The 12,575-nt window shown below is 40.9% G+C and overlaps 1 protein-coding gene across 1 annotated transcript in view; it reads left to right on the forward strand.

The window, feature by feature from the left end:
• Positions 1-12,575, forward strand: part of DSCAM (DS cell adhesion molecule) — an 821,125-nt gene that overhangs the window by 545,581 nt on the left and 262,969 nt on the right. The window contains exon 10 of the mRNA XM_025379322.1: positions 5,678-5,797. Within this exon, the coding sequence (XP_025235107.1) occupies positions 5,678-5,797 (120 nt within the window). The remainder of the gene's footprint in view (positions 1-5,677; positions 5,798-12,575) is intronic.

Consider the following 12,575-nt stretch of genomic DNA (forward strand, 5'->3'; position numbering starts at 1 on the left):
CTCCAGATCTGTGCTGTGGGCTGGGCATACCATGGTCTATGAGAAATGAATGGTTCTTGTTCTCATAGCGTGCACAGCCTAGTGTGGGAGACAGACTATTAAACAGAAATACCAAATGAGTGTAGTAAAGGTTATGGTAAGTGATTAAGGGCTCACTTAATCTTATCCACAGCATCAGAAAAAAAATGTGCCTAAGTGAGCGCTAAGCTAAGATGCAAATAGTAATTGGGAACTTGTTAAACAAAGATATGAAGAAGTCTGTGTGAAGACTCGGTAGCAACATCGGTCTTGGGGACTGGATAATAGACAGGGTTTTAGAATGGTTGGGGCAAAGTCTGCAAGAGGAGAATGTCACAGAATGCAACTGGAGACCAAGAGCTCAAGTCATAAAAATCCTTTAAAATATCCCAAGAGTCTGGATTATACCAAAGGGCCATGGGAATATGGGATGCTTTGAAGCAAGGAAGTCACATCATCCAATTTGTGTCTTAGATCCTTTAGGTTTCTGTGTGAACAATGAATTCAAGTGGGACAGTTGGTGGCAGGTAGACCAGTTAGGGGGCTGAGAAATCTAAATAAGAGACATATGGGCCTTGTCCTAGGTTAGGTCCCCTTGAAAGTAGAATGTGAGGTATAGAATTGGCTGGCAGGTTATTTATTTGGGATGTCATTCCTGGATCCCAGAATGGAAAGAATGAGATCAGAAAGGGAGAAAAAAAATCAATAAAAGTTACTTTAATGAGCTGGTTGCTGCTATGGGCAACTGGAGCTCATTCCTACTGGGAGCCCTCTAAGGAATCACGTAGAACAGTGGTTCTTGAAGTGTGGTCTCTGTACCAGCAGCCTCAGCATCGCCTGGGAACTCATTAGAAAGGCAAAATCTTGGATTCCACCCCAGACCTACTGAGTCAGAATCACTGGAGACAGGGTTCAGCAATGTGTGGTTTAATCAGCTCTTCAGGTGATTCTGATGCCCTCTAATGTTTGAGAAGCGTAGGCATAGAGCAGGCCTCATAATTGCCCCCACTGGATTGGAGGAAAGTGAGGCAGAGGCAGAGAATTTATACCCTGACTACTGTCCTCAGTGATGGACAATTGTTTTTCACATGTCAGGGTTGCGCCAGTAAGGTGGGTAAAGGCTCATGACTTCTGAGAAGGCCTGAGACAGCAAAGAGAGGGACCCATCCCCTTAGTGCAGTATCCTGGCAAAGTGTGTGGAGGTGGAGCTGTCCGCCCAGAGGTGCTGAAGCCGGGTGGACAGAGAGGCTGTGCCCCTTTCCCACATAACCAGACTACTCACTGTGACTGGGGTGTGGCAGTGGAGATGAAGAGAATTTGAAGCTACATTTTCAAGAAATGATTATCAGTATCTGATAAAAAAGAAATAAAAGAAGAGTATATGAAAGGAAATTCCAGTTTTCTTGCTCGAGGACCTTAATGGATGGTGGACAGGAACAGGTACCATTTTGGAAACTTGTGTTAAAGGTATCTGTGATATAAGTTAATGATGGGGGAATATGATGCTCTACACACCAAGAGAAGATGAAGGCAATCGTCATGATGGGAGTGGGTGAAATAGCTCAGGAGGTTTGTTGAGTAAGATGTGGAGAAGATTGAAGACAACACCCTGAGAAGCAGGAGAGGGCCATAGTAGGGGGTCCTCTCTTTAATAAGCAAGCAAAATAAGAATTGTCTTGAGGGCAATTCTGGGAGGGGTCAAAGGATGGAACTAGGAGTACTTGAAACCCACTGAGTCCTCAGGAAATGCTCACTTTTATTACTAAGTGACTCCTGGGGGGGCTCCTGATTCCTTTAGGACAATTTCTTAGGCTGCCATTTTGTAGAAAAAAATATGTGGGTCAAATATTAATAGTTTCTTTAAAAAAAGTCTCTACTTTTAAAAAAATAAACTGCTGCTTACTTTAAAAAATTGGTAACTCTGTTGTCCCTAGGGATAATGGTCATTCCCAGTGCTTAGAGCATACGAGGATGATGTCATTAATTACATGTTAAACACTGGGTCCTCATTCAGACACTCCCCTGCCCTGGAATTTTAATCTTAGCTGGTGATGCAGCTGTCTCAAAGTGATGGCAACCCCCAAGGGACTGTATGCCTGTTGTCTTCCCATTAGGCTCTGGGCAGGCAAAGAAATTTGTTTAGAAACTTACTACAACTTTTCCCAGGAATCCATCACCTCTAATTTTGCCAGGCAGAACTCAACTCAAGCATATTCTTAAAGTGTCGGATCTGAGGAGTGTGGCCTCAGGTCTTCTTGGTGTAAGTACATGGATGTTCCCAGTCTTAGAATTCTTATTGTAACTCATAAGTTCATTTTCATGAAAGGGACCTACATATTCACTGGTACATGATAAGAAATCACTTAGGGATTGAATATTTAAATTCATGGCAGTCTTCTGTCAAAATTTGAAGGAAATGTATATGATTTGGCTTATTCATGCACTTAGTAAAATACAGCATTTTCCTCAAGGTGGTCTCAAGTTGCATGGTCTATCAGCCAAACATCAAATATCTGAGCTATTAATTATTCTCTTTGCTGTAAAAATTAAGAAGTTCACTGACTGCAGAAGCTTCTTTCTTAGGTCTTCATGTGACTGTAAATCACTGGGGTATCTGAAGAGAGAATTCCAGTCTATGAGGAAAGAGGTGCACATGGGAAATCCCCTGGCTACTCCAGGGTCAGAAACAATTTTCAATGATATAGGGTAATTATTCTGGTAATTTAGGGAACATTTTCATCTGTAACTGCCTTATGCTTACAATATTTCAATAGTTGTTTCTCATATAAACTTCTTTGATGAGATTTTAAGGAACATTTTGTTGGATTAGAATCAAACTGAGGGGAGGGGTAATGGATCAATTATAATTAGACATGCTTCCAGAGGGAATGCAAGAGATTTTCTACCCTGTCCATTGATGAGCAATTTCTTGCTCTTGGCAGAACTTGAGCCAAATGGAGCACAGAATGTGGATGGCTGCAGATTTCCCTTCCACCTGGGGAGAATAATTTTGGCACAATGCCTTCCACTTTGTCACCTACTCTTGAGGTTGATTGGTTACTTTTACTAGAAAACTTAGCTCTATATAATCTCTACCATATTTCTTAGAGATAATTTCCTCACCTAGAGACAGTCATTCCTTATTATCTTATTTTAAATATATTTTCATTTTCTTAATTACATTTTGTCTCCGAATACCATGAAGTATTCTACATGAAGTAACATTGCTTATTAGTTAAGCAATATCTCAGAGACCCATTGGCTGTGTAAATTATTTATTTCATTTGCAAATTGGGAACTTTGCTCGTTAAGAATATGTCGGGCCATGTGCAGTGGCTCACGCCTGTAATCCCAGCACTTTGAGAGGCCGAGGCGGGTGGATCAGGAGGTCAGGAGTTCAAGACCAGCCTGGCCAAGATGATAAAACTCCGTCTCTACTAAAAATACAAAAAAATTAGCTGGGTGTGGTGGCAGGCGCCTGTAATCCCAGCTACTCAGGAGGCTGAGGCAGAGAATTGCTTGAACCTGGGAGGCAGAAGTTGCAGTGAGTGGAGATCACACCAATGCACTCCAGCCTAGACAACAGAGTGAGACTCGGTCTCAAAAAAAAAAAAAAAAAAAAAAAAAGTCAAAGCCAAACATACCTGCATTTACTAAATTAACCAGCACTCTTATAGCAGTATCTCCACAGTTCTGAGAACTTTTCTAATCTTAATTTGTTCGATCTTTTTAACAGTCCTTAAAAATGAGTTCCATAATTACCTCCAATTTTCAGATAAGAAAATTGAGACCAAGAGCCATTTTATACTTTGCACAAAATTGCCCAATAGGAAATAGCAGAGCTGGACACCAAGCCAGTATGTTTAACAGTTGGCTTTATGCTGGTAGTCTGGTGCTTCTTCATGTGTAAATCTTTCTACAGAAAGTAAGGCTAGAAAATTAAAAGCAATGATTTTCCAGAAACACTGTGGTTAATTCCATCTCTGGCTGCTTCTTGTGTCTTGACATTTTCCCTTCCTCCTTGGTTATTTTAAGACCAAAGTGATCTTCAGCTTGGCTCAGATCATTGTAACATGCTTCTAAGCCCCTTGCTAACTTAGGCCCTAACCATCTTCTCAGTCTATCATATGTGGTAGCTGGAGTTCCTATCTACTTATAACATGTAGGCTCACATTTATGTCTCAAAATTAAGAATTCTGGATTTTGCAAGGCTGAAGAGATTAGCCTTACCAGGAATTTCCAAGTATTTACTCTATGGTGTAGATAATTCATCTCCTCTCACATAGTTTATGACTGCCTCATTGAAAGTCTACCCTGTAGTGAATCCCTGATCTGCTGGGAAAGATTAGGGGATTAGAATACCTTCAGATGCTACCTTTCCTAGGAGAATGTGTGTGTTCTTCTCTCTAAGAGATATGATACATATTAAAATCCTAATGGCTTGTCTCAAATAACATGCTTTCTTTTGGGAGATATGTTTTAAGTGAAGTCATATGTATGTTTTAGGTAGGGATGGGTGTTTACAGCACCTCACAACATTCACCAGATAAGCAGTCACTTATTATCTTGTTTTTTATAGGCACACTAGAAAAGCTTTATGGTACCTCACTGCAACTGCTCTTCAGAGTCCGCCTTTGGCCCGCCCTGGTGCTGACATCAGGCATAACGCACTATGTCCTCACCAGAATTTTGGGAAAAGTTCAGCCCCACATTGTATTCTTTTTTTTTTTTTGAGACGGAGTCTTGCTCTGTCCCCCAGACTGGAGTGCTCTCGGCTCACTGCAAGCTCCGCCTCCTGGCTTCACGCCCACATTGTATTCTTGATTGCCTTTAGGAGGTGCCTATTATTTCTCACTTTATCTCCTGTTAGAGGAAAAATCAACATCAAATGCTTTGACCAGTTCACATCCAAGATGAATACTTATATTTGATAATTACTATTGGAGGCACAAATATATATTTGATCTGCTTTTTTTCTTTTTCTTTTCTTTTTTTTTTTTTTTTGAGATGGAGTTTCACTCTTGTTGCCCAGGCTGGAGTGCAGTGGTGCAATCTCAGCTCACTGCAACCTCCGCTTCCCAGGTCCAACCGATTCTCCAGCCTCAGCCTCCTGAGTAGCTAGGATTACAGGCATGCGCCACCACACCCAGCTAATTTTGTGTTTTTAGTAGAGAAGGGGTTTCTCTGTGTTGGTCAGACTGGTCTCAAACTCCGGACCTCAGGTGATCTGCCCGCATCAGCCTCCCAAAGGGTTGGGATTACAGGCGTGAGCCACCGCGCCCAGCCTGATCTGTTCTTTAAATGGTGATTCTGATTCAATTTTCCATTGAGGGAATTTCTGAATATTTTTGATAACACAAGCAAAAGCAAAATGTTCCATTCCTTTGATTTAGTCAAACTTCCTTCCTCGAGGCCAGTTTTCCCTAGTGCAAAGGGCTTTTACCTGTGACAAAAGCTCACTGATATGAATCGGAAAATTTTTCAGCACTGAGATTACTCTCTTAATTTGTCCCAAACTGCCAATAGTATTTTTATTGTCCCATGTATATGGAACAGTCTTATTTTTAATGTTCGTTAAAATGATTCAGTTTCTTAAAATCACACCTTTACTCAGTTTCTGGTCTAGTGTTAATTACTGGTGACATTTCTCTCTTTACAGTTCCTCCCAAGTTTGTAGTTCAGCCGCGGGACCAGGATGGGATTTATGGCAAAGCTGTCATCCTCAATTGTTCTGCTGAGGGTTACCCTGTACCTACCATCGTGTGGAAATTCTCTAAAGGTATGGAGTTACTTGATCTGCTTGTTACCTGTCAAACATTTGCTATGTTCTAAAGGATTAGATAGATGAACATTTCTAGATTTCCAGAGAAGTTTCTTGCGAATAGATATGTATCTCTGTTTCCACCAAGCCTATCATTCTCTCATAGACATTCCTAGTCGTCCACCTAGGTGTTTTTATTCAGACCCACAGTGTGTCTGTTCTATATAACATGCCCTTGGAAAGGCCACAAAGGGATGGAAGGTTTTCCCATAGATTGTTTCAGCACTTAGGAAGTCCTACCTTGCCCATCTATATTACATAACCATGGTCTGCTTAGAGATCACTGCATGCTTGTCCATGAAGACATGTGAGTTTAAATTGTCAGAACTACTCATAGCTGGAAAATTATTTCCCCAGTATTTAGATAGATGAGTGGGTTTAGAAAATGACAGATAATATCATTGATCGTTTTATTCACCTGATTACCTTAGAATATACACATTACACCTCATCTCCTTGGCATGCTCTTTTTAAAAACAAACACGCCCAATGTCCCATCGTGATTGTCTCATGTTCCCCGCTCGCACCCCTAATCATGTTCCCTTTTCTAATGCAGAGCAGTAGCTCGTGGGTTTTAGGTGACATTGTAGACATTACACAAGTAGAAATGTATGATATGGAAACAAAGGGTGGAATCATGTTAGACTTTGGAAAAACAATTTCTGTTCATTAGGGTAGCTTCTTCAGAATGCTTCCTTAACTGTACTTGCAAACATATTGGAAGTTCTCTTTCTTTTGTCATTTAGACACTTGAATTCAGCACTATGTTAATACAAAATAGTTGAGGGCCAAATATGTACTGGTGAGATCAAATAATCAGTCAGTCAGTCATGACCTTTTTTCCCCAATAACCTAAGACCTAGTATCTAGGTTTAATTTTTGTGAGGTATTTGTTTTTGTGTAGACTTAATCATCGTTTATACTCTAGATGTTTCTTTTTAAAATAGAATGTTGCATTTTCTTACTACGGAAACAACTATGAACAAAGGAAAAACAAATGGTACATTGGTTGCAAGCCTCCTGCCAACTCTCTTTTGAGAAGGAAGGTAAAGAAGTGGGGAAGAGGGTGATAGACACTGTCTGGGAGAACAACTAAATTTTTAAAAGTCCCTGAGGCACCTTCCCTGTCACATACCACATCCACTGTCCATGTGCAAAGGACTTCTTCAAAAATAAAAGCCTGTTATTCGGAGTTTCTGCTCCCATGACTTTTTATTTCCTGCCATATTTGAAGCTCCATTGTGCATTATTACATAGAAACAGATAAATATCATAAATTTAATTTAGTTTCTATCAAGGTGTGTATTCGATATTATGGACATTTTCCATGACATTTGCCTCTTCGACATTATTTTTAATGCTTGTCATTATGCAGGCGTTCTCTCTCTCCCTGAGGGTGTTTACAGTTTTCACTCTCATAAACGCTGTAGCAAATGAACAGTCCTGTATGTTAATTCAATGTGCATACGTGTGAGTGAAGTGAAATGGCACCAGCCATATAGAAGGCTCTTACTCTGTACTGCCCAAGGGCACTTAGGCCACCAACAGTAGGGGTGGGTGTATGTGGCCCAGCATCCTCACCAACTAGATAACAGTTTTTTTTAAATAGTCTTTACAACCTGATGGTTGAAAATGCCCTCTCATTTTAATTTGCATACTTAGATTGTTAACGTTGTTTAAAATGTTTTATCTTATGTTAACAGACCACTTCTACTTCTCCTTTGGGAAATTTATTATTCAGGTTACTTGCACACTTATCTCTGTGTCTTATTTATTTAGAAGTGTTTCTACATAGATGAAATAATGCTTTGTCTGTCTTGGATGTTACTGACGTTTTATCCCTTCTTACCACTAATTTAAAAATTAAGTTGTAGTAGTAGCTTTTTTGTCTTTAAATTTCATATGCAATATCAAGTCATCAAAGAAAAAAAATTAGAAATTGCAATTTTTTAAAAAGTTAAATTCCCCCCCAAATAACATTACTCAAAGATAACCAAAGATAACTGCTGCAAACATGTTTTGTCTCTAGCCTGTCAGTCCTGTTCCCAAGCAATTGTATACCCATAGATGCACATTATACATTTTTAAAATTTTTGATCATATGATTGTTGCTGGCTTATAATCTTCTTTCTTCAGTTAACAATATGCTATGTATATCTTGCCATAACAACAAATATGGTGCTTAATATGACTTTTTTTTTCTGGAGATGGAGTCTTGCTCTGTCGCCCAGGCTAGAGTGCAGTGGTGCAATCTCAGCTCACTGCAGCCTCCGCCGCCTGGGTTCAAGCAATTATCCCACCTCAGCCTCCCAAGCAGCTGGGATTACAGGTGCGCGCCACCACACCCAGCTAATTTTTTGTATTTTTAGTGGAGATGAGGTTTCACCACGTTGGCCAGGCTGGTCTTGAACTCCATGACTTTTTAATGTCTGTGTAATGTTTATTTTAATACATCAATAATTACATTTATCTAATTAGTTAAGATTGAGTTCAGCCACTTAAACTCACAAGAGTTTATTTTTCTCGTAAGAGGACTCTGGATGTAGACAGCTCAGGACTAGTTGGCTTGACTAAGTCATCAGGCACCCAAACTCCTTATGTGTTAGGAAGATTTCTGCCTCTCCTAGCAGCATTCTTCATCCCCAAATGATGGCCACCAAGCTCTAGTGTCAACTTCCTTTCACATTTCCCTGGATAAGGAAGAGCAAAGGGAGATGACTGCCCCTCCCGCATGAGTCACCTCCCTTTAAGGTCCTTTCCAGAAGTGCATCACAGATCAATTTTATCAGCATCTCCCTGGATCACTGGCCGGGTCGCCCCTAGCTATGAAGCATCTGTAAGCCATCATGGACATAATGTGTGTTATTTTCTTAAGTTAGAGGGGGTGTTGGATACTTAGCAACTAGATATCTCCAACACGATTGTTGAATGTCATATTTTTGGTTTTTGCCAGTTTTTCTCTTAGAAAAATATCGTAATGACTTCTATCACATTTATCTTTGTATATGTGTTCATTTATCCCTGGGAATAAATTTCTATAAGTCAAGTTGCTGACTCAAGGAGTAAATAATTTTTATAACTTTCAATATGTATTGACAATTTGCCAGCATTTTATTCATTTACACATCTCACCTCAGTTTGCAGTAGTTTCTGTCTCTTATAACCAAACTAATACTGGATATTAGGCTTTTTTTTGACGTTTTCCAATCTGATAGAGAAACATTGTATATTGTTATTTTAATTATTCAAACAATAAATCTCTTTCTTAAGAACAATTTAGCCTTGCTTATGGAACATGTTTTCTTTCATTGCAATGATCACTAAGAGCTCAAGTGCAGCTCCCTTATAAATGACCAAACTGTATAAACAAAACGGATTCAGCTTGTTTCCTTGAGAGATGCAACAGTTTAATTCAGGGGAGGCAGAATTCCAGGTAAATCACTGCAGTTTAAAGGTAGCTATTGTAGAAATGAAACAATCTTTGCTAAAAAAAAAAAAAAACATAATGTCATTACATTTTTGACCTTGGGTCTAGATACACAAAGTCTAAAACATTCAGTTCTCTTTTTGGATTTATTTATTTACATGAACAAATGAGGCCTCTTGTTTAAAAGAGATTTAAAAAAAAAAAAAGTCAGGGCTTCATTCTGAGGTGGGTCTCACCTGTACTCCCAGAAGTCCATGGCTTAATGCCATTCTCTTGCGTGTATGTCATTTATACTGGAGGGAAAATAGTTTCAGTGGTTGTCCTGAGGACCAGGGCCATCTCCTTGTTACCTGCTGAGAAGCAAAGAGGGACTGCAGATACAAGAGAATAGAGGATGCATCAGCCTGAGGCCTGGCCTGGGCCTCCTTTGCTCTGTCTGGCTGCCCATAGAATCTCTGACCTCCAGGGAATCTTGGTCCGGGAATGTCCAAAGACAAGAGTCAGAGCATGCCTGGGGGTGATGCTGCAGGACAATGGGGAGTAGTCTGCATTTAAAATAGCATTGTCAGCATACCCCAGGAGTAGGGAGTCTGAGGAAAGACTTGAAAGACAGATGAGTCCTGTGCTCCTGTCCTCAGAGAGCAGTTGGGGACAGCTAGTTCCCAAGTTGGGGGTGGGGGGTGAGGCCGGGAGGGTGATGCCTGGAACGATCCAGAAACACCAAGGAGGTCATTGCAGCTGTGGCAGTTAGTGAAAGGGAATTCTGGGAGAGGAGACTCCTGCACTGGGTCCCCATCAGTCATTGCAGGGACCTGGCCCCGCCCAAGTCGGGAGTGGGTATGGTGAGCATGAGAGTTGTGATGGTGATACACTCTCTTCAGCTGCTGCTGTGCTGAAGCCAGAAGCTAGGAGGCTAGCTGGGTAATCAGGGAGAGATGGTGTGATCTGCTTCATGCTTTAAAAGGATCACACTAGCATGCTGTTTTGAAAGCAGACTGTGTAGAGGACAGGAATTTCAACTGGAGAGCTGTTCCAAGGCCTTGGCTGGGATGTGGCCAGGACCAGGGTGATGGCAGTGGAGGAGGGACAAATAGTTGGATTCTGAATGTCTTTGAGTGACAGATTTACTATGGGTGTGACAGAAAGCGGGGAATGCCAGGCGATCAGGAGAGTGGAAATGCCTGTGACAGACAGGACAACTCCAGGAGGGCAGCTCTGGGGCTGGGATAAGATCAGCGTTTTGGGCTCCTCTCTTTGCAGACACAGCTGTCAATTTCCAGTATAAGCAATGATAAATTTTCTAAATATCCTAGTTTTCACTGAATATTTTCTACATCGTCAGGGCTTAGACCCTCTATGTTCTATTCTGCAGCCATATGCCCAACTTTTGCAATTGCCAGTTCTATGTTAGATTGATTTTGTGCTCAGTATGAGTTATTTGGCCATAGTGAAGAATATTCCAACCTCTTTCTGGTTTGCAATGGTTTGTTCCTCTTTCTGGTTTGCAAGTTTGTTCCTTGCAATGGTTTGTTGCCTTTTTATACCCAAAGGACAGAGTATCTGGTAGGATATTGGTAGCTTACACTGTCTCCTTGGAGGGACCACAGACTGCCTGATTTCCCTGTAGAAGGAACTTAATCTTTTTGATTCTGTGCGCCAAAGAGCTGACTTTGAAGTCTGGTAAATTATTATTATTATTATTATTATTATTATTTTGTGATGGAGTCTCGCTGTGTCACCCAGGCTGGAGTGCCGTGGCACGATCTTGGCTCGTTACAACCTCCACCTCTGGGTTCAAGTGATTCTTCTGCCTCAGCCTACCTAGCAGCAGGGACTACAGCCATGCACCACCACGCCCAGCTAATTTTAGTATTTTTAGTAGAGACAGGGTTTCACCATATTGGTCAGGCTGGTCTCGAACTCCTGGCCTCATGATTCACCCGCCTTGGCCTCCTAAAGTGCTGGGATTACATGCGTGAGCCACCGCACCTGCCCCAAAGTCTGGTAAATTTTTAGCGTATATTTTGGTGTTTTCCATTTGGGGTGAATTTTCCCATAGATGTGGTGCATCTATTTAATATGTAAATTCAGGTTATTTTTTAAAATATTTTTCCCATGAATTGTATATCTAAGTATTTGTTCTCTTCCCTGCTTTCATTTTCTTCTTCAGAGTCTCTGATTGTGGTTCCATAGGATTGCCACCTATTCTCTGTAGCTGTCATTTTCTCTCTGCTTTTTTAACTCATTGATTTCCATTTTAATTTGTTCTATATTTTTCCATTTCTATTCTCCGTGTCTTTTCCCCAGCAAGGTCTGTTCTTCTTTGTGACCGCTCTGGTTCTGCCTTCACTGCTGTGAATTTATATCTTTTCTCCTTCTTTCTCTCCAGCTCTGCCAGCTCACAGTTTACCCTTCTTCAGCCATGGCTTAATAGACAAGTGACTGTTTTATTCACAGTCTTCATCTAAGTCATGACACCTGGTTTCTTGTTCTGTTTCTTTCTTCTGTTTTGCTTATTGTTTTCTTTGCTAGATCTTGGCTTCCTTTTGAATACAGTAGCCCCAAGACCCCCAGGGGATGACTGAACCATGGGGAGCACCAAACCCTACATATACTATGCGCTTTCCTACACATGCATACCCCTGATAAAGTTTAATTTATAAATCAGGCACAGTAAGAGATTAACAAAAATCATGAGTACTAGAATAACATTATTATTACAATGTCCTGTAATAAAAGCTATGTGAATGTGCTCGCTCTCTCTCTCTCTTAAAATATCTTATGAGGCTATACTCATCTATTTTCAGACTGTAGTTGACCTCAGGTAGCTTAAACCATGGAAAGTGAAAACGCGGATGAGGGGAAACCAGTGTACTTACATTTGAAGAAAATCCGTGTCCCCAGAAAAAGATTGTTTTGGGCAAATGCCTGATTCCTCAGCTCACCCTACTTCTAAGATTCTAAGCCACATCAGGCCTGGGGAAGCGCCCACCCACACCCGGCCTGTGCACACTGTTTTCACTGATGGAGGCTTTGCCCTCACCTGTGACCCACTCTGCTGGGGCTTGCTGAAGTTGACAGTGGTGGCCCTGGTTCCGTCGTCTTCCTGCATGCTCTTCTGCTCAGTTACCCTGTTGGTTACCCATTTACCCATTCTGTAGTTGGAAGTTGAGCTATTTTCTAATTTCATAGGAAATAGAGGTTGTATTTGTCTAGGCTTTGCTCTCCCATTTGCTTTCATGTTGTTCCCAGGAAGAGAAGAAGAAATGCTGGTTTATGCCTCCATCTTCAAATATGAAATTCTATTGT

Source organism: Theropithecus gelada, chromosome 3 (assembly GCF_003255815.1).
Source record: "Theropithecus gelada isolate Dixy chromosome 3, Tgel_1.0, whole genome shotgun sequence".
Classification (NCBI taxonomy): Eukaryota; Metazoa; Chordata; class Mammalia; order Primates; family Cercopithecidae; genus Theropithecus; species Theropithecus gelada.